At 33.7% G+C, this 21,701-nt stretch overlaps 3 protein-coding genes across 6 annotated transcripts; all 3 read right to left on the bottom strand.

Annotated features, from left to right (window-relative positions):
- Positions 1-763: 763 nt before the first annotated feature.
- Positions 764-3,540, bottom strand: LOC146883419 (LOW protein: ATP-dependent RNA helicase-like protein). Of its 2 annotated transcripts, none has more exons than XM_085667905.1 (2): positions 1,236-3,540; positions 764-1,156 (listed from the first exon to the last, which is right to left on the bottom strand). In XM_085667905.1, the coding sequence occupies exon 1, from the start codon at positions 1,879-1,881 to the stop codon at positions 1,237-1,239; it is 645 nt and encodes a 214-aa protein (XP_085524031.1). In that variant the 5' UTR covers positions 1,882-3,540; the 3' UTR covers positions 764-1,156; position 1,236. The 2 variants fall into 2 exon arrangements, with proteins under 2 accessions (XP_085524031.1, XP_085524032.1); XM_085667906.1 differs by having other exon boundaries at positions 764-1,140.
- On the bottom strand, positions 1,558-9,648 carry LOC114166852 (RAD3-like DNA-binding helicase protein). Of its 2 annotated transcripts, XM_028051720.2 has the most exons (10): positions 9,467-9,648; positions 8,728-9,330; positions 8,520-8,608; positions 8,009-8,362; positions 7,324-7,623; positions 6,981-7,217; positions 6,656-6,877; positions 5,982-6,552; positions 5,038-5,187; positions 1,558-1,686 (listed from the first exon to the last, which is right to left on the bottom strand). In XM_028051720.2, exons 1-10 carry the CDS (start codon positions 9,597-9,599, stop codon positions 1,682-1,684), a joined length of 2,664 nt encoding a protein of 887 aa, XP_027907521.1. In that variant the 5' UTR covers positions 9,600-9,648; the 3' UTR covers positions 1,558-1,681. The 2 variants fall into 2 exon arrangements, with proteins under 2 accessions (XP_027907521.1, XP_027907519.2); XM_028051718.2 differs by lacking the exon at positions 1,558-1,686 and having other exon boundaries at positions 4,349-5,187.
- Positions 9,649-11,018: 1,370 nt separating this feature from the next.
- On the bottom strand, positions 11,019-18,975 carry LOC114166988 (phox (PX) domain-containing protein). 2 transcript variants are annotated; one of them, XM_028051877.2, is made up of 15 exons: positions 18,491-18,974; positions 16,513-16,906; positions 16,250-16,427; positions 15,981-16,120; positions 14,647-15,904; positions 14,447-14,547; positions 14,177-14,321; positions 13,735-13,803; positions 13,591-13,636; positions 13,121-13,488; positions 12,854-12,933; positions 12,619-12,754; positions 12,309-12,495; positions 12,107-12,189; positions 11,019-11,457 (listed from the first exon to the last, which is right to left on the bottom strand). In XM_028051877.2, exons 1-15 carry the CDS (start codon positions 18,603-18,605, stop codon positions 11,323-11,325), a joined length of 3,435 nt encoding a protein of 1,144 aa, XP_027907678.2. In that variant the 5' UTR covers positions 18,606-18,974; the 3' UTR covers positions 11,019-11,322. The 2 variants fall into 2 exon arrangements, 1 of the variants encoding a protein (XP_027907678.2); XR_014985442.1 differs by having other exon boundaries at positions 11,442-11,457; positions 12,107-12,211; positions 18,491-18,975.
- Between the last annotated feature and the right edge of the window lie 2,726 nt (positions 18,976-21,701).

Raw genomic sequence — 21,701 nt, 5'->3', positions numbered from 1 at the left:
ATCAGCGCAGTCAACCGAACACCATAAACCAGGTTGGCGGCAGTTTAAACATCATTGCTGAAAATGATTCTGGGTGGCAAACTACAGAGAAAAGAACTTGTTGGTGGCTACTAATAGAATCAGAACTAAAAAGTGAAAATATTTCTAAGTTAATACTTTGAATCATGAAGAAAGGAACTGCGCGTCGCCGCTGTGGAATCCCGTTGGGTGTTGAATGGTGGATGGAGGCAAGTGATTGCTGGTCGTGCTACGGTGCGATTGTGAAGTAATTAGCTAGTTACATTTTATCTTATATTTTTATTTGAATCTGGTCTTCTACATTTAACAAGTTTTACGATATTGTTATTAAATTAACTTAGATCGTTTATTACCCTAAGTTATCGTTTGTTAGTTCACTACACTTTACATGATCAGCTTAATAACAGACTATAAGTGTATACATGTACCCCTACAACCAAATATCAAAGACTCAAGGAACAGATTCTTGTTCGGATACAACCCACAAAAAGAAAGTCTGGTTGCAAAAGGGTATCGTCAATACCATACAATTGACTACCATCACACGTTTAGGGCATTGGTAAAGCCACAGACGATGAAATTGCTTCTTTATCTTGCTCTATCCAAGAGCTATTACTAAAATGAATGCCAAATGTCAATAATTTATTTCTCCAGGATCCCATGCCCATGTTCATCTACATGGTCTCAAACAACGACCAAGCTGTTATACCGTGTTGGAAGAGGGAAAAGAAAGATGAGACACAGATGTTAAATCTGTGTATTGAATTGACACCATGGAGTTTGATTTATACATACAAGTTCATTGTAAAAAATACACGTACGTAGAAGAAAATTTTGCTCCTCTGAATCGGATAAGAATTGGCTACAGATCAGGTATATATTAATACAATTTTCAACACTATACGTTACACTGTCATTGCCCATTGTAAGTCTGGAATGGCAGGAAAGCTAAAAATATGTTGTCTTTTCTGGCACAGATAACTAAAAGCACAAAGTTCTCAGGATCCAAGTACGCCTGAGAAATGGGACAATTTGCAAGCAAGAAAGTTAGATTCCTCTGCTGTAAGAAATCACTATTATGCAAGGACAATGTGGATTATTGAGCAATAACCAGATAGTACCCTGAAAGAAAAGAAACCTGGGAATAGTGTGAGTTAAACTAAACTCTTTAATTCCCTATAAACTGTTAAATGTTTGCAATGTTGCTGATTGGAAACCTTATCTGAACTGGATTGGACCAAGCCTTTCCTTGGAGGGTTTGATGCTGCTGGCACATGGCTGCGAAGCAGATAACTCTGATTGAATGCTCATGAAAAAATTGTCCACAATATCTACATAGACAGGGCTCTTAAGTCGAGAATAGTAGTGCAGTGCTTCTTCTATGTCTAGCACACGTTCTAGATCACCCGCATCCACCATATCCATTGCCTTCATCTTTTGTGCTAAAGCATGAACTTTCTTGTTCATGTTTTCTGAATTGAAGTCCTCTTTTTTTCTGGGGTGTGAGCTTCCTTTCTTCTTCTTCTTCTCTTGTGCTCTCTCCTCGTTCTTGCTCGTTTGCAGTCTTTGCTTGGAAAAACAAACGGAGCTTTCACTGCATGAAGCAGCTCCCATTGCTGAATCGTGCCTGTTGTTGTTACCATACATGTTTATTCTGTTGAGATCAGTCTGCAGCAGATCATAAAACTCATTGTAAAACTGGTCGCTTGTGCGAGTTCTTGCATTGCCAGCTCTACAAAGGAATTGATTGAAGGAAAAAGATCTGGGAATCTTTCGGTACTCTTCAAAGAAGAAAGACAAGAAATTTCGGAAGCTTTTGTGGAAAAAGACCTTGGTCTTGCGAAAGGTTTGTCTTAGCTGCATTTGGGGTTCTACTGTGAAAGTGAAATGAAGTGGCTTTCTCTTTCTCTCGATCTTCAAGGGCAGTCATGGTTATTAAGGGTTCTCTAATTTTGTCCACATTCAGAATTTCAAACAAAGAAAAAGTGCGGTTGGTAACTGGCTTGTTACTAAGGTCACTTAAAAAACAAAACCAATGTGTTTCCTCTCGCTAGCTTTAAACTCTACCCTTTTGTCTACGGCATCTCATGTTCTTTGTCCCTTTCAAACCCCTTCATTCTCTGGTATATGGTAAATTGGTCATATGAAAAAAGATCAGAAATTACTTCTCTTGGCTTAAAGGTAGTTCTGAACTGAGTTTTTCAGAGGTCTGTATGCATTGCATGCTTTGTCATGCAGCTTGACTTTAACTTTATGGTACTACAGTAAAAAAATTAATGCCCTTCAATAGTGGATTCAGACATTGCTTTTAACAGAAAATTCGGTATGTGTTACTGAGGATAATTAATGGGACACATGCGCAGCATCATCCCAGAAACAGAATCTGTTAGGAGTCAATTTGTTGGGAACTGGATTAGAAGGTGGAAGAATGAAAATATTCTGTTAGTAATTATTGTATTTCCTGATTGTTAAAGAACAGAAAATAGGAGAGACAATTATTTTCCAGATTCATGTATGTTTCGTAATTAAATATGTTTTTAGTAATTAAATTAGATATTAAAATTTGTTGATGTCTAGAAGTATGATATATTTTGAGTTCTAGAAGTAAAAGTATTGAATATAATTCTTTTAATTTAATAATATTAATCTTTTGCACTGAGATTTGAGTTAAACTGTATCAAAAAATATAAACAGTTTTAATATTAATTTAAAATATATTTGATACGTAAAAGATATTAACACAAATTAAAAAAGGACTATATCAATTTATTTTTAAAATACAAAAATTAAAATGTATTAAAATTTAAACTAGAACGACTATCTGTTTCAAATCCAAATTTAACTCAAATTGTATTTAACCCTTCCATAAATAACAAAACACAATTCTGATACTTGACAGTATGTCTGTTCCCCTACATTGACCTCATATTTATTTGTCTGATACTCACTAACCACTATCCGAACTATATATTAATTATCTTCTCCTTGTACCTAACTCCTAACATAATCTCTGCATGTGCAAGTACAAAGTCCAATTTAGCTCCAAAGATTTGTTGAAATTATTTTGCTGATATATTATCGAGAAAAATTATTACCTCTAGAGTAAGAGTTACTCACATAAAAAAAACGTGACATCAACCTTAAGACTTAAAAAGTTTTATTTTTCTTATATATCATTAACTTTCTCATCTCGGTACAAACGCTTGATCTCATATTTATATTTCTAAACAAGGTTGGAGTATTTGTAAATAAATTTACCATTTGTTAATGAATAAAAAACAAGTGATATAAGGATCAAAATCTTATGCACTTAATTGGTCCATAATTTCCCAAATTATCATGTATGTCTAGGTCAGAAAAACCTTGTAATTCTGTAAGAAAAGGGTGATGGTCCCCAATGTATAATGCGAAGAATGCATTCCGTTTGCTGCATTGGGGCCACTATAGGCACTTGCCAGTGTTTTAATTCTTTCACCCACCTCTCTACACAATTATAAAATTAAACCAACAACGCTTGCAATTGACATATATATATATATATATATATATATATATATATATATATATATATATATATATATATATATATATATATATATATATATATATATATACACACGTTGTTTTCTTAAAATGTTGTGTGCCCTGTGAATAAAGCAACTCACATTACTTTCGAAGCTTAAAAACAGGCTATACTCGTGACCTCTGCATAATGATTAAATAGTGACCAACGTATAATTACTTTATGCACCCCCATAAGTTTTTTAAAATGACTATTTTATCCTTTATAAAAGTGAGTATTTAAAGAAATTGATGGAAAGTGGAATGAAAGAAAGGGAAAGAGTAAAAGTTGTTGCTGCAGAAGATGGAAAGAGAGAGAACTAAGGAATACAGAAGTTCGAAATTCTGAAACGCAAAATAAAAAACACAAGATAAATAACTTTCTATTATCAACATCACAGAAAATTATATATATTAGATTAAAAAAAATCGATTAACTAATACAAATATTTAACTTTTATTATAACATAAGAAATAATTCAAAATATATAAAGATAGATAACAATTAAATACTTACAATTATATTATATTATAGTAAAAAGTATTAAAGTAATCAGTAAAATTTTACTTTTTAAAACATTACTCAAATATATTAATATGTAACTAAATTATTCTAGAAAATAAACAAATTTGTGTAAAAAGTTATTAATAGATGTGACAAAGAAATACTTTAATAATAATACATTAATTATATATTCTATTACAATAAATGAAAATAGAAATGTTTTATTGAAGTATTCTTAATATAGAAGTTATATATGTAAAAACATACTCAATTACATAATAATATCCAAGTACTTGTGCAATAAAACACAATCAATGCAGCAAATTCATTATGTAGTAATGTATAATCAATTATACTAAAACATATTTCATTATGTATTATAATATAATGAATCATGTGCAAGACATAGGCGATTATATAACTATAATATGCAAAGAAAATTTTCTTTATATTTATGTTTTTTCTTTCAATGATTGCATATTTTACCCTTTATAACTTTCATCTCTTTTCTTCATTCTCTCTCTTTTTCCGTGATGCAGATCCAAGAAAACTCTTCTAGGGGCCATGTAAACAAGGGTACTAGCCCTTAACTTCACTGTCGGCGTGAAAGCCTAAAGAAAGTATGCAGCAGACATCAAATCTCTCACATTGAATAGGAAATCCGACGTGTTTACTCTCATTCTTTTCTTGGTCACAATATGCTATTAATTGGTTCCAGCCATAATAGGATCAGATAGGGTTCATTAGTCCCTACCACACTAACCACTGCTATTTTAAAACAACGGATATTAAGCACACTCCTAAGATCCAATGCTTCTACTAAGTGTAAATAATGTTGGATATTCATTTTATGGTGAACTATTTATAGTTTGCTAACAGGATCGGCTAAGGGGACTATTGGCAGCATGTTTTTTTGAGTTTGAAAAACTGATGCAAGGATTTATGTACCTCACCATAGCTAACAGAAGAAACAAGACGATCTTTTATCCACTGCGGGAGCTTGGTGACTGGGTGAGCCAAACTCCGTTTTGAGGAATCAGATGTGTATCTTGTATCAACCAACAAAATTGCTGCATAGTCATTGATGTGACGGATAGCTCTACCTGAAATAAACATATTTATCATGTCATGAAAGATTAGGAGAGAACCCATTAAGATGTGCACAATTTGCAGGTACAGATTGCACGATAGAAAATCCCCTGATACGTAGAACCTGGATTTCTTCATTTAATTAAAAAATAGTCTTAATTAATTTTACTCCCTTCCTATTGTAATTGTACGACTTTTGCCTCGGGTTCTGATCGTGACGATTAGATCTCTTAAGATTTCTGCCATTTACAATTACGCCCCTCCATGGATTGCATCAAATATTTACAAAAATTAACCACGAACAAGAAATTAGGCATGACAATGAGTAAATAGACATGCATCAGCTAAAAATTCACATCTAAACTAAAGTACCCAAAAAATATATATTTTGACGGCATTGACTTAATTGTCGTGTTGAGGATTCTTGTGGTAAATTATTGTTTATATGACTACAAAGACCAACAAAAGAATTGTCTTTAATCATACGCAAATACACACAAATAATTAGATGCAATCCAAGTAGAGGAAAATCCTTTTAAATGAAAAAAAACTAAAAAATCCTCAATTGATGCGATTGGAACCGAGAAACAAAAATCACACGACATATGGGAAACTAAGCATGCAATTTAGCCAACAAATTAACTGACACATCTTGAGCCTTGAGAATCCAATCTTAATTTTTAAATAAATAATTTAAACCAAATAGATCCTATAAAAAGTGGTTTCTACCAAAACAATGCTCAACCTAGTATGGATAAACACCCCACAGAAATATCCTTTAGGGAGGTTTTAAGTTGAAAGTACGCACCTATTGATTGATTTACAGCTTTCATGCAGAGATTTTCATAGTATTCTTTTCCTCTGTGAGTGCAACTTCTTAAGATGGCAAAACCACCTTCAGCATGTCCACTGTATAGATCATAACTTGTAGAAACGCTAGAATTTTCAAGCTTTAAATTTTGAAAACGATCAATGTGCTTTATCCTCTCCAACAACTCTATATCAGATGGGCTAGCATAGGGTAGTCCAACCATGACTACACATCGGCCCATCCCATCACTTAAGTTGATCCCTTCGGATAACTTCGCACCAACAACAGCAAGGAGTATTGCACCACTATAAGATGCTTGGTTTACTTCTGAATTCATGCCCGATAATGTATAAATGGTATCTTTATATTCCTTGAGAACGGATTCAACATCCATGTTATTTCTTGGCTCCCTAAAGACACGCTTCCTCTTTGTAATCCTTTCAAGGATGCCAGATGATTCCCAATGCTCGTAGACTTTATTCTCATAATCAAAAGATGGGAAGAAGACAACAATTCCTTCCGGAACCACCGTAACCAGATTACACAGCAAAAGACCCAGTTCTCGCATCTATAAAGCACAAGATGCAGCACAATCAGTCATTTTCCACAATTAATATTTCATTTCATTAAATTAAACTGAAAAATGATGGATGGAACAACGACCTACTCACCATGTCTGGTGAGCTCCTGGAGCCGAAGCTAAAATCAAAGGTGCGTCCAGTAGGCCCCCGTGCAAGAGCTATTGGCATAATGCTATCTGGAGGAACAATATGCCCACATGAAAAGAAATGCAATTGGTTTGGTGGTAACCATGGAAAGAGTCTCTCCCTAGTCTCTTCTATAGGTTGAAGTGTTCCCCCTACTAATACAACGGCATGTGCTTCATCTACAATCTAGAGAAAGTTTCCTAGTTATTTTCTTCTTCATCCATCTGTTTGGAAGAGAAACTTACAGCTACAGAATAATTTCTAATTAAGACAGCAGTATCAGGCAAACCTCAGAAAAAATCTTTTCTCCACTGAGCATAACATACTTCAGATATCCTCCACGCTTCTTGAGGCTCGTTAACCTGAACCTAGAAATTATTATCCTTCCATCACCATCATTGTTTGTCAGTGAAAGTAACATGTTAGCCAAGGCCTGGAAAGCAGATACACAACTTCCCTCCTCGGCATGTTGCTCGATCTTATGTTGTGTCGCCATGGCAGCAAACTTTTCTCCATAACCACTAACCTGGAAAATCAAGAAAACTTTCATATCAAACCGGCAACAGAACATTCAGAAGCATAGTGTGGCATTCACTCTAAAGAAAAAGTATATGTTACGTGCCAAGACTTACCTTGTGCATGACATTACTTTCCTTAATATATTTCAACAATTTGACCAAGTTGATATTGTCTATATTTTGTTCAAATAAAAAATCATTGATGGCCATAGTAAAATCAGAGCTACTTTTTTCAGAAGCTTGATCTACATCACAGCAGGAATCTATAAGATTTCCATCTTTATCATCAAGTAGTACTCGGAGAAAAGCTTGTGTGAGGACCATGACAGTTTGAATGTATCTCCTATTAGTTGGTCCCAAAAGACTCCGGAACCTCAGAAAGTACCGTTCCAAATGGTTGTGCACAGTCTCCAGCTGTAAAAAGTAGAGGAAAATCATATAATAGTTGCTGAAAAATTAAACATCCCAAGTATGGGTGTAAACAAAATACAACTTGTATGATGTCTAATGTTTGCAACTAAAGCAACTGTAATTGCAAATCGCTGATCCATAATCATTAATTTCCCTTGGTTTCGTAGGCTTTCCAGACCAATCACCTAAAATAAAATATTGACTTTGCTAAGATGATTGGGAAGGCAATGCTGACAGAGTTCTCAGGGTAAACTATAGTAGATAGTATCAACTTGTGGCAAAAGGGACCCAAAAATGCCTATACAAAAGCTCATTGCAACTCTAGACCAGATTTTAAAAGACACTGGCAAAATTTCAATCAAGGTTAAGATAGAAATGACAATCATACCTGTGATAAAGTAATTTTGGAGTCATACATGTTGATGAGTGAATCAGCTAAATTATGAGCCTCGTCTATTATAACAATATTGGATTTCAAATTCAGGCCGAGGGCATCACGAGATGATTTTGACAGAAGAGATTGATATGGTAGGACAACAAGATCAGCTCTTCGAACCATGCTTCTAGAGCCATAATACGGACAAGTTCCCATAGTTCTTCCGAGATTTGCAAGATCTTCAATATCCAAGGGTCTTTGTTGAAATACCTCATTTCTAAAATCTTGTTGAACTCTGTGTTTTCTAAGCATTGGGCAGCCAGAGGTGGCCTTTGTTCTGCGTATCCCTGAACCTACTTTTAAGTTCTGCAAGTCAGATCCACCATGGTTCAAAAGATATTAGTGTCTACACTCCTGCTTTCTTTACTCAATTTCAAAAGATTCTACTAGCACTAAGTAGTGAATACCAAGATATATACTTATCAGCTCAACATTAAGTTTGTCATTTCTAAAAACTGCACACCTTAACTTTTGTAGCATCATTTTTCTTTTTCTTCTGAAGTTCCAAGCATCGCTCATTAATTCGTGTAGAGTTTCCAAGTGCAACTACCTCTGCAAAGCACGCAACAAATCATAGGTAAAATATAAGACCATCTGCAGCTACTTGCGCTTCAAGAATTGAAATAGAAAGGAGAACAAAAAGGAGTATCACAGTGAAGCAATCTCAAAACCTTCATTAATGCAAAGATTTTTCCTAGACCCTAAACTCACAACCTTCATCTCTTTAGCGAATACCGTCCTCCGCAACTCCTTTATGAACTGCGAAAGCTGTGAATGAGTTCTACTACAGAAATAAACCTTCAACTTCTTCTCTTCTTCTTCCTCTTCGCTAGACTCGTCTTCAGTAGAGGAACTAAAGGAGGTGTTAACAGTCTTCCTCTTGGACATCATACTCCCTGGCCCTCTCTCATCTTCACTCTCATATTCTTCCAATAAAAAATCCTTATCAAGAAAATCCACAGGATCAATTTTCTTTTGCGGACTCTCACACCCCTTCTCCTCTCCAGCACCCATAACCCTAAAATCCTTACGAATTTCCGTCCTCTTTTTACTATTATGAGGTTTTCCCCATACAGACCCGTACTTTTCTTCCTTCTTATTATTCTCGACTTTGTTGACGACAAAGTCCCTCATCCAATCAGGTTCGTCATCTGAACCAACTCCGCCACCACCGCCATTCCCCGGATTCTCATCACAAACTGCTTCCTGTTGTAGTCTCTTATCAAGCACCCATTGCAAGGCACTGCAAATCACACTCATGGTCTTCCCTGTCCCTGCTCCAACAAACATAATGTACAATCAAACACGCATTTTAGCTTGACAAAAGCTAATTTAACCGAATCCAATGAAGCAACCTTAATTTCAATTGCGACACGAAAATTGAAGAAATACAAGTTAGCCACCACTCACCAGTTGGGCTTTCCAACATAGACACGCCTCCCTGATTGAGAGATTGATACAAGCTGTTCATGAAATCAGTCTGAATCGAATAGGGTTCGAAAGGAAAACCTGGGAATTTTGGCGCTCCTTCTTCATCTACCATTTTCGTGTGCCTTTAGAGAACAAGCAATCCTGTTATTCTTTTCATCTTTTATTTTATTTCTGTTGTTTTCCCTTTTGGCGGGAACATAACTTCACCCCATTTTGTTTTTGCACTGCTATGTAATTGGGCCGATGACCCAAAAAAATAACCTACATCAAATATCACAATAAATTTATATATATATATATATATATATATATATATATATATATATATATATATATCCTCTCTCTGCAACAATCATTAATTATTACTATGGGTTTTCTGGAAGTAAAAAAAATGATATTATAATAGAAAGTAGTTAAAATATTATAATAATGATTTTTGTTATTTTTTGTTTCTTTTATTTTTTTGACTTTCTTAAAAATACAAAGTATTTATTCTCAAACACTTTTTTTTTCATTACATATATTTTTAACCTTTCTGCCATTTATATGTTTCATGGCTTTCTTCATTTTCATAAGAAGGAAACAATCATTAATTATTACTATGGGTTTTCTGGAAGTAAAACAACCGCAGTATATTTTAATGTAATTGGGCCGCCATCGCCACCGGACCGCTACTGCCGAAGAAGAAAAAAAAAATGGCAAAAGCATCATTCCAAAAATATTTTCTGAAAAATATTTAATATGTTCCAAAAATTTTAAAATTATAAAATTAGATATCGTGAAAACTAAGGTAACATGATAAACTAAACCACGTCACCCAACGAACAAAATAATTATAGCGATTGAAACTCAAAACTTATTAAACCAATTTTTAACATTTTTACAGTACGTTGCAGGTTGTAATTCTGTAATAGTTGGGAAGTTAAAAATATGATTGTTCTCTGACGCAAATGACTAAACAATAGCAGAAAATTATTACGATCCAAGTACCCATCACATATGGTACAACGAAAAACGTAATAGCTCTACAACTAAAAACATGGTAACAATTTGACATGTTACTAAGAAATTTATTCTTGTACGAAGTGCCTTTACCTTGTCAAGTTTACGAAAATAGATGATGTTTTATTTTAATCACGTTTAGGAGTATTAATAAAATATTTTTTTTTATTATAAAAGATAAAAGCAGTGATATCCAACTTATTTGTATTATTTTGACCACGATGGAAGCAAAATATATATAACTTTTTTAAAAAAATTATTAGAATACCTGTTCATCAGATCTCATTAGATGTTAAACGTGTTCTTTAAAGTGTGTTTTTCAATGCAAAGAATATCCAAAAGTCAAAGTGAAACAAAATTGAGTTTAAATAATCTCTATCCGATTTATAAGATAACTAGTTCTATGTAAATTATAGCAAGTATTTATAAATAAAAATTTTCAAGAACCGTTTCATTTTAAAAAAAAAATGTTGTATTATAACTTGTAGTGATTTTAATCCGTTTAATAAGAGCTTTCTCACAATAAACGGAGCACTTACACGAGGGAGCCTACCTTAGCAATCTGGCAAAATTATCTCTAGACTTGACAAAATTTTGCCAATAAAAAATCTTAAAATAATTGCATTGACTCAAAATTTACATCTGATTTGCCTGAAAAAACCGACCTTAATTACAAAACCTGACTTCAGACTATAGGTGGAAAAAATGAATTGCCCTTGTAGCTCAGTAGTTGGATGCCGGCGGTTGTAGAGACAAAAGGGCAACCCGACCAAGAAATATCACAAGAAAAAAAGTGTATTTCCGAAGACGAACAAAGCGCTTCATCTCAATATTTACTGTGTTCTGAACTCACCAAATTTATGCTTTTCGTCGTGCAGCTGCTTGAAAATATGATCAAGCTCTGGAAATGCCGACGTAAGAAGCAGCTCAAGGATGTCATAAGCCAGCTGCTTCAAGCAAACGGATGACTGCAAGAAAGTAAAAAGGATTGTGTACGACTGAATTATGGTTTCGAGAGTGTCTCTAGGCATGTAATAGAGATAAACATCATATTAAAAATAACTTTTCAACAGTGACTTCACAACCGAGCAATGGCTTTGTTATTAGTGTAACACATCTTGAGCTCTTCATTCATTGTGCACCTATTCAAAGTAATGTGCTTGTGCAACAATTGCTCATGTCATGAAAAATTGCTATATCCTAACAACACCATAGCTCAGTAACAATAACCAATCATCAATAGACTAATTTCTCAACCAATAAAAACTTCAACATCTTGATTACACTACAAAGGTGTCAATATGAAAAGCATTTCCCGAAAATTGTACCAACATAATATCTGTGAGAATTTGACAGAAAAACTTATTAACCAGAAACTGTGATAATGATTATATATCTATGAACAACCATCTTAGAAAGATCTAATCAAAGTAGTAACTCTACCGTAAAATATATGATCGTGCTCGTGTACCGAGCGAGTGAAGTGAATTATACATTGGAATGCAATGTCCACCATCATAGCATAGTGGGACAATGTTACGACTTAGAACCACCAAGAAATTAATAGATAACAAAAGAAACTTCTGTTGACAACTTCAATACTTAGACAGAAATTACCTGAAGGAAAAAATATAGATCTCCAGCACATTGCTCATACTCCTTCCGACCAACAAGACCTACAATTGCTGGTGGTGCATGATCTACATCAACAGGGATGGGTGGCTAAGTACAATAAATTTTTCCGGTGGAATTAGATACAAGACATTGAATATATATACCCAACTCCGCAAATAAGTGAGAGCAGTATAACAGACATTACCTATCATTAGCTCATATACAAATTTTGCACGCCGATCTGCCTCCCGTTTCTGTTCATCTTCCAACCTAGGAGAAGATACTTGTGTAGTTTGATTACCACCAGGAGAATTTTGAGGTGGGCTTCTAGGTGGTGGTGGTGGTCGTCTATTTGGATGCTTGGTTATGAATATTCCATCAGGCCAGAGTATCTGTAAAGAAAGTTGCAGTCACAATATATTAACAGTACAATACTAGAATAATGATCATATGCTTATCAGGGGAATTGAAACAGAGTTACAGAAATTTAAAAGGGAAGCGGGTCAGAAGATTACTTGCTCTACTCGCTTGACCCCTGAAGCAATCACTGATCCCTTTCGAAGAAGCTGGATTTTCTCAATCAACCAGTCATCAAATGCGTCACCCATTCCTAGTTGTAAGACTTGTTTAGCAACCCAAAAAGCCTTCCTCCTGTATTGCACACAAGTGTAAAACGATATAGATGATAACTAGTGGAACTTTTTAAACAACTTATGTTTAAGGACAAATTAACATGAATTTTCAAATCACCTAATCCATCCACCATCTTGAACCTGTAAGATAACGTCAACCAAATCCAATATAGGTACACTCAAATTTGGCGGCACCCACTGCATTAAAGAATTTTATATTAATCAGAACCAAGATTATCAAGCATATAAAAGTAGAACAGTATCAAAAATCAAATACAATCATTTATCTGTTTAAGAACAGCAATGAATGATAAAATTAAATAATGCATCTATTGCTGAAAAGAAAAGAAAAAAATCCAGAATTAAAATTTATTGTTGCTATAACCTCTGTTGGAAAAGCATCAGAAGTATCACGGTGCACTTCAGAAACCTCATCCGAACTATCTCTTCCTTTCACTGTCTTTTGCAAGTTATTGGGAGAAGGTGCACTCTTTTGTGCTAGAATATCCGTATTGCCACCAGAATTGTCAAAGGACTTTATACGTTGATGTGTATTCTTTTTTGGTAGCGAAAGAGGCATGCTGTTTACTTTTGACCTCAATTCATCGGCCTCAACATTATTTTTTCCTTTCATAACTGACTCTTTACTTTCAGCACTACAGTTTTCTCTCCGGAAAGACACAGGATCATTTGCAGGTGCAGAAAAGTGAGAAGTGTTTTTAGTCTTCTCAAATGGCTTGGCATCCAAGCCAGCTAGAATAGTTTCAACAAGGAAGAAATGCAAGACATGTCAATAGATGGGCGAGAGATAATAAAACTATGAGTGTTCAACATTCTTCACCAACCATGTCTCACCTGATAGTGTTTCCATGATAGAAAAAGAATTCGAGAATATGTAAGTCTGCAATACATAACATGTGATGATAAGAGATGAGCAAGATAATTGTTAAAAAAGAAATATCCACAATACAAAAGGGAGGATTGGACTAGAAATCAGACCTGAGAATCGACACTGAGAAAGTCCCACACTTCAATTGATTCCGAAACTATTGGTAGTTGCATAAGTTTCTGAGGGCCAACAAGATACGCATCAATGAAATATTGGATGATTAGTTGAAAATTGTTAGTAAAGACAAGAACAATGTTACATGATAGATGAAAAATGAAGTATTATTTCAAAATAGGGGTACACTCATTGGTGATCCCAGTTCTATCACCCAGAACCAAAAGCAGATAAAATGTTATTCAACAAAAAACAACAATAAAAATGGAAGCCTGCCATTTAGCCAAAGTAAATACTGGGTAGCAAGATGTGAACACAACCAAAAAGAACAAACCATGCAAATTTTATCCAAAAGTGTGTCTACTGCCACACATTGGGAAGTGGAATGGAGAAACTAAGAAATGTGAGAATTTAATTAAAAAAATCAGTTAAACTGACCTTCAAATATTTATCCAGTAATTCACACCGCTCTTGAATGACTGGTACATCTAAACCAGTTGACAGAAAATGTTTTGGTGGCAAATGAAGATTATACTCAGAGAACTCTTTCAGGCGTCTATGTAGCTCCTCGAAATGACGAAACCTTAAAAAAAAAAAAGCTATGTAAGAAAAAAACAAGGAAGCAAAACAATAAATATGTGAAAACAGTGTAGATTTGAAAGTTTTTATTAGAAACATTGATACAATAAGACAGCAGAATCGTAGCACCTTCTTTTAATTGACCAACTGTTATTATTAATATCTGTAACGGATATGGAGTACACAGCAAAGGTTTTGGAGCCACTCTTCACAATATTTGCACCTAAGACCTGCGGCAGTAAATTAGCTTACATTTTTTATACAAGCATAATAGCACATGAACTTATTCATCATTAATTAAATGAGCTAGTTATCATCATCATAAGTACCTCACATCTCAACTTGTAAAAGGAATCTACCCCCGAGGAACTTTTCAGGGGAGTAACAGGAAAACTACTAGGTTCTGTTTTAGAAATAGAGTGGGCAGAAGAAGAGGCTGCTGCTCCACTATAAAGTCTGCCCAAACTTTCAATATCACCATCATCACTGGACTCCTCAGAATCTACATGTGATTTTGAAGCATTAAGTATGTCCTGACCATCACCAGATAAAAAGCTTGTCCTCTCAACTTCCTGCCACGTTTGCATTTTGTGAACACCTGACCAAGACCTTTTATTCCCAGATTGGGCTCTGGATAGTCCTGAATAGCGAGAATGGCTCTTATTCCTTTTCTTTGCCCTGTGATTGTCAAAATTTTCAAGTGGGTGATGAACATGAGAAACTGCCTGCTTTCTATTACTTCTTCCATCCCAAACCTTAGTGACAGGGGAATCAAGACCAGTGACAGTACTACTTTCATCATCTTCAGAAGTATAAGATGTACTGCTCTCTGAATCACTTAGATGTCCATAAATGTGGATGTTCTCATCGTCTTTGTATGACGTAACTGATTCATTGTCTTTATATGAGGTAACTGAACTTGATCCATTCTTGTCCACATGAATGGATGTATTTTCCACAGATGATTGTCTACTGTGTCCAGAATTAATGGTGCGTCCCTTTGGGGGAATAAGCTTGGAATTAGTATCCATTTGCTTGGGTCCAGATATTGCTTTCATGTGGTCTACCTTTGGCAATTTCCCAACCACAGGATGCTGTGTGACATGCTCATTTGACTGGTTCTCACCATCTTTTTTCTTGTAATTTTTCCCTTTGGTCCACACATTCTCAAAATGTTCTGGAGCAAGAGCTTGGGTCTTTCTGCGAGAGATGACATCTAAAATATCTCCCCACTCTCCTCCTGAACGATGTCTTTGAACACTTTGGTCACCATTAGTTTGGGGGTTTGCAGACAATGAGCTCCATGTACGGGAAGTTCGAGTATCAACTGAAACTGAAAGTAATGGATCTTTAATAGTATTATCACGAGCATTTTGTTCTGCAGATGTATGTACATTTCTGGATTGACCATTTTTTAGCTGCACAAGCTCAACACCAGTAACAGAAGGATCTGAAGTCTTGGAGAAATCATGAGAGGATAGCTGTAACTCATCTTCTTTAGTGTGAGATGCCTCTTGAGCTGCAGTAACTCCCTTGTTAACCTTGGTCTTGTTAACCACTACGGATTCAATTCTCTCATTAAGAAATCTGTCAACAAAAAAAGGGGACAATGAGAACAACATACATACATCAAGAATGATACAAAAATGGGGAAAATGGATACCTTGGATTTGCTAAGTTTAGGACAGGCCGTATTACAGCACATGCAAGAAGCTCCCTGACAGTATATCGAAAGAAAGAACACTGCAAATCCTCAGACTTGAAAGTAGAATGCATAAGACCGGTCATCAGATGCTGCAAAACCTGCAAGTTAAGAACACACACAACATTATAACCCAAAATTAAGAACACAAGAAAATAACATGGCTCATGGACGAAAACAAAAACACCCCATTACTCAATGCATGCATATAAACAAGAAATGGAAAAAACCTTATGTTCAGCTTCTGCAGAAAATAATGCAGGATGCAATTTGTTCTCAGCAGCCAAAACAATTTTTAGTTCCATGTCTCGACTTTCGATTGTTAATGGACCAGTATGATGTTTTCCAATCTTTGAATGGGCAGCACGAAACAGCTCCAAGTGTGTGCAAATAATATTAACAAGATCCCTGAACCAAGAAAAGCTATCTTCCATTCAATAAAATTACAATCTGATATAAAGAAAAATGGCAGTCAAAAAGTGTCACCAAGAACCTTATTAAAAAATCTATCAAATTTATGTTTCTCATGCGTCCTGAAATTTCCCCAAGAACACCATTAACTATTTGCACTAACTCCTCAGGACCCTCTTTGTCTGGTGTTAAACGAGAATACCAAAGATCTGTCACCCACTCAGAAATTAAATGTCTGGTGAAGTGATCAATTGCATCCTCGACGACAGGAGAATTGACTTTTGTTCTCCATTCAAACTTTGCAACAACTTTAGGATTTTCCATAGACTTCTTTGAAGACTGAACATTGATGGAGCCTGCTTTATTGTTGTATGCTGCAGCTTTTCTCTTCATTTCGAAATCTAACGACAAATAGCGGAGAATAATAATCAAGGAGGCTGCAGCTGGCAAGTTAACCCAAACTGACGAGCTTGTCACTGAAATGAAAGTAAAAGAAATTAAACCAAACACCAAGACCTAAACACAACATGAAGCTAGAAATTAACAAGTGAGAACCTCTTAATATGCACAGTTTTCTAAGTAATGAGAAATAAAACTTTGCTTGGAGACATGAACCAGTATAAACTAAATTTATCATTAGCAAAAGAACACAACAGCAGTATGGGTGTCTGAGAAACCAACCCTAGCTAATAAAAGTGATGAAACTTAACTAAAACGTAGGGCACCTTTGATTTCATTGAAAAATAATATTTTGGGAATTTTTCCATGTACTTTATTCATAATTTCGATGAAAAAAAAAAGGTAAAAGCTTTTGAAGAAAACAAAATCTGTCCCTCTCCCCTTCAAAAAAAATTCAAAACTATCAAATCCTTCACTGAACTCTACTCATTTTTCACAGTCAGAATTATTTTTGATCAAGTTTCCACTGCCATCTTCTCAAATATAATTATGGTCATGTTTTTCTTATCTCGCTAATACTAAATTGGAAACGCACAAAAATGCATAAGGACACAACAAAAAAAGAGACCATAAATGTTAGTACCTACGTGACTACATCATCACACATATATTCAGGGTCCACAACGGGGCAAAAAGACTTTGCAATGCATGACAAAAGAGGTCAAACAAAATTTCACAACGAATTCTAATAAAACTGATATGATCTTCATAGTACCTATTTTAGGAGGTTTCATAAAATTGTTTTTTGCCAATCTCAAGGTGACTATGATAGAGCTAGATTCTTGTTTCTATATGTATATATTATGAAAGTTCTGAACTGTTGTTGACATTTCTTACAACATCCAGGATTTTGCAATATCTATAGTAGTGTCCTCTATGTTAGAAGATAATAGCAGTTCCCTCAGTTGTCCAGAAATCTTGAGATTCTACCTAGTACATGCCAGGTTTTTGCCACAATGATTGCTAACCCAAATTCTTTCCAGCATTTCATGTTTCCATAATGGATCTCACTTTGGTTAGTACCGTATTACATCACCAACAAGAACAAAGAAACAATACATCTATAGGAATTAAAGAAAAAAGCAGCTACTCTTTGATAGTGAAAAGTTTAGGAACACTTTGTACTAAAAATTATCGGTTGAGAATCAATGCTCCTAATTTGACAATAAATCTATATTTTGCTTTCTAAGAGCAACAAGAAGGATAAGTGGAATCCAGCAGATTTTTCCTCCCACTGAAAACCTCCCAACATCTTTCCTACAAAACAGCTCCAAACGACGTCATCTTCTCTAAAAACTGATAAACCATCGATCCTATGTCCTAACTTCAACAGCATTGTTAAAATTGGCTTTTCCATAATCAGGTGCAATTGATGCTAAATACCACACGAATTTATCCCTACCATTCATCGTACAGCAAGTAATGCAATACCGACTATGCCTGCAAAACCCTCAGCACGAGATTATCATAACTACTAGAAAAAAAAAAATACTGAAACCAACACAAGCAAAAGCATACAAACTACTCTCTCAATTGGAATTGATTAAACAGAAACAGTCACGTAACCAAATGAAGTGAAGGAAAACGAAAGTGAAACTCACATGACATGAGATAGGAGATTCCTACGACGCATACGACGAGGATGACGATCCGTTTTTTGGCTTCCTCGACGAGGTCTCTCACTACCACCTGGTTCGGCTTCGGCGGCATGTTCATCGCAAACGAAATTCTCCAAATCGCCGCGCAATTGGAAAAGTAAAAACTCGATTCAAATCAATCTCAACCTCATCGCGAGACAAGTGATAGAAAGAGAAATTCCGTCGAAGATTCTTACTAAGAATTAGAGAGAGAGAGAGGTTGAATTGAATCGACGGTGTGGCCGTTAGGTTTTTCGGTGGCGTTTGCCGGCGAAGGCAATGAGGTGGTGGTGGCGTGTGTGCTTGATTTTCTCACTTTCTGTGTCAGTTTTGTTTTGAACTCTCACCTCCTGATATTGACGTGGGATTCATTTCTGCTTTCTTTCTTTCTTTTCCACTCTCATTCCATCTATGCTTATGCAGCTATTGCCATTTCCATTTTCTCTCTGCTCAACATTTCTGATTTATTTTATTTTATTTTATTTTATTCTACTTTTCAATTACCTCATCATTTATTTTATTTTTTTAAAGAAAATCAATTTTGTTAAACCAACAAACAAAATAATTGGATTTGTTGACCGCTGCATTATGGGAGAGATGTGTTATTTCAACGTTCTTTTAAAAGGTAATCCGAAAATTAAAAAGGAAACCGATAAAAATAAATGGAAACAAAATAACAAATTTCCAAGAATGTTAATTAAAAATGAAAACAAAACTTGCTTAGGCGAAGGTGTGAATCAAAACTATAAAATATTACTAATTAAAAATAAAGAAGAAAATGTGAAGTTAAAGTGTCGAAACATGTAATTAACTAAGTTGATTGGGTTGTGAGTGTTGATTGAATGAAAATGGTGTTTGAAAATATGTAACCAAGTATCCAATTGAAAACAATTGCATGGTAATAAAATTGACAGAAAAGACGGTCCATGCATGCAGAGATACTGCAGAAACAGGCTTTCCTAGTAGATTACCCACTTATTATGTTCCAGGAAGCAAGTCTATCAACAAGTGTGTTTTATTTCAGGTGAATTTTTTATTTGAGTTTATACTATTTAAACATTACTTTTTAAATAATCTAATTTAAAGTCTATAAAAAATTCCATAAAATTTTGTGAATGATAAAAACCTGAGTATTCTTCAAATAAGTGCTCGTCGCAAAAGTCATAAGTTTAGGTTAAAATCATATATTATAAGACCTAAAATTACCTTATAAAAAATCAGTCTGACCCATTATTATATGTTGACCCCACAATAGTCCAAAATAAATTTCTCAAAATCCTTCACAATGTCAATCACAGGATTATTTATTTATTTATTTAAAAAGTAAGTTAATTTCTAACAAACTTGAGTATAACAAGTCTTAGGTGAGAGAGACTTGGAAATATATATGAAAATATTTAAAAATATATATATTAATTGTGCTTTTTTTTGTTTGGAAATGAAAGATTAAGTTACATATTAAAAGTAAAATTAATAATTTTCTATCTTAGGGTTTCAAGATGTCAATTATTTATACGAATTATGTAATTTTTTATTAATAAACTATTAAAAAGAATATTCATCAATAATATGAAAATAGATAATTTATTTTATGATTAACTCCAACGATTATAACACAACGTTATAAATCACAACATCAACCATATAAATAAAGATTATAACAAATTTAAATGCGATATTAAAAAAATGATAAAATCATTATCTGAATATTTTAGATCATAATATATATATATTTTCTACATATATTTTTTTACACGTAAATCTCAAATTTTGCATTAACTTTTACTTTTTCTTTTTTATAATTTTGTCCATACAAATAAAAATTATAATTCATAATGTTATTGAACATGCCAACTCGAGTAGTGACCTTATCATTATTTGTGACTATGCATTACAGGTGTAGATGTTACTACTTTTCGCCATGGACAGGTAGACACGACAACTAGAATGCAACCACACACATTCTTCTTTTTAGGATTTTGATAAAAAATAATAAAAAATTATTTATAAAAAAAGTACTTACCCATTGGAAATGAATTTTGGTATGCATAAAATGTCTCAAAAGAGGATTTGTTTACACCACTGTCTTATGTATTATATATAAATCGACATTAATTTTGATAAAAAGAATTAATGTTATTATGATTCAATTAATGATAATTTCATGTAAAATAAGGTCGTTTTGAATATATTTTTTTAAAATTTTCTTATAAAATAAGAAGAAAACGCCAAGTTCAAAATAATTAGTCAAAGTACCAGGTCCAAGTGAAGTAGACTTATTCGTAACATGTTGATATCGTACAACTTGTACAATTTTAGTTGCATAAGAGATGTAGCATGTAAGTTCATGAACCTTTAATAAGAATGATCATGCAAATTATAGAAAAAATTACTAAAACTAATTGAGTCGAGTTAGAGAACCTTCATCATCATATTGTTAAAATTCTAATCAAAACAAATATAAATATTTAATATTAATATATAAAAGAACAAATTTTTAGGTGACAGTAAATCAAAAGGGAAGAGATGGAATTAACCATATATAACTAAATATATACATTTGAAAATTAAATATTACACTTATATCATTATAGATAATATAAATAATTATGATATACATACATTTTGTTGTCTAATAAAAAGTAACATACTATACGGAAAATTCTAAAGTTAGAGAAAACAATGAACTAAGAGTAGTGAAGAGGGTAAATAATAGGAGAATTAGTGAAAAGTGAAAAAAGAAATTACGATACATAAGAAAAGGGTTTTGAGAAATAAATATAACTAACACTGAGGAGTAATTAAAATGACTGACAATAAATATACAAGTCAACATATAAAAAAAATGCTATATCTAAAAAAAAACCCCACAGTATCGAAAAAATCTTCTTAAGAAGATAAAACAAAAACAAAATTTATCTAAATATCAACATTTTATATTAAAAATATATATAAGAGCACTTACAATTAAAAATGTTATTTCATGTATCTATGGCTAGAGATATAATCATAACATCTATGTAGAGTTAACATTATTAAAAAGGGTTATAGTTTTATTACATTATTTAGTTATAAATTTAATATTGTAGTAACATGGTTAATTTTGTAATGATGTTTTAGTATTTTTTTTATTTATCACTTATTTAAAAAATTATAAAAATTTATCATAATAGAC

Source organism: Vigna unguiculata, chromosome 10, assembly GCF_037176805.1.
Source record: "Vigna unguiculata cultivar grain cowpea cultivar isolate G323 ecotype 2 chromosome 10, ASM3717680v1, whole genome shotgun sequence".
Lineage (NCBI taxonomy): Eukaryota > Viridiplantae > Streptophyta > Magnoliopsida > Fabales > Fabaceae > Vigna > Vigna unguiculata.
This window is presented reverse-complemented; position numbering and strand designations above follow the sequence as displayed.

What these genes read in the sequence shown, in the direction of transcription:
- LOC146883419 (XM_085667905.1), bottom strand. Translation starts at nt 1,881, where the DNA reads ATGCAGCTAAGACAAACCTTTCGCAAGACCAAGGTCTTTTTCCACAAA.
- LOC114166852 (XM_028051718.2), bottom strand. Translation starts at nt 9,599, where the DNA reads ATGGTAGATGAAGAAGGAGCGCCAAAATTCCCAGGTTTTCCTTTCGAA. An exon ending in AAATCTTTGCATTAATGAAG is followed by an intron (nt 8,609 to 8,727) that starts GTTTTGAGATTG and finishes CGTGCTTTGCAG; the next exon opens with AGGTAGTTGCACTTGGAAAC. An exon ending in GAGAAAAGATTTTTTCTGAG is followed by an intron (nt 6,878 to 6,980) that starts GTTTGCCTGATA and finishes AACTTTCTCTAG; the next exon opens with ATTGTAGATGAAGCACATGC.
- LOC114166988 (XM_028051877.2), bottom strand. Translation starts at nt 18,605, where the DNA reads ATGAACATGCCGCCGAAGCCGAACCAGGTGGTAGTGAGAGACCTCGTC. An exon ending in TTTACAAGTTGAGATGTGAG is followed by an intron (nt 14,548 to 14,646) that starts GTACTTATGATG and finishes TTACTGCCGCAG; the next exon opens with GTCTTAGGTGCAAATATTGT. An exon ending in AGTTGGTCAATTAAAAGAAG is followed by an intron (nt 14,322 to 14,446) that starts GTGCTACGATTC and finishes TTTTTTTTTAAG; the next exon opens with GTTTCGTCATTTCGAGGAGC.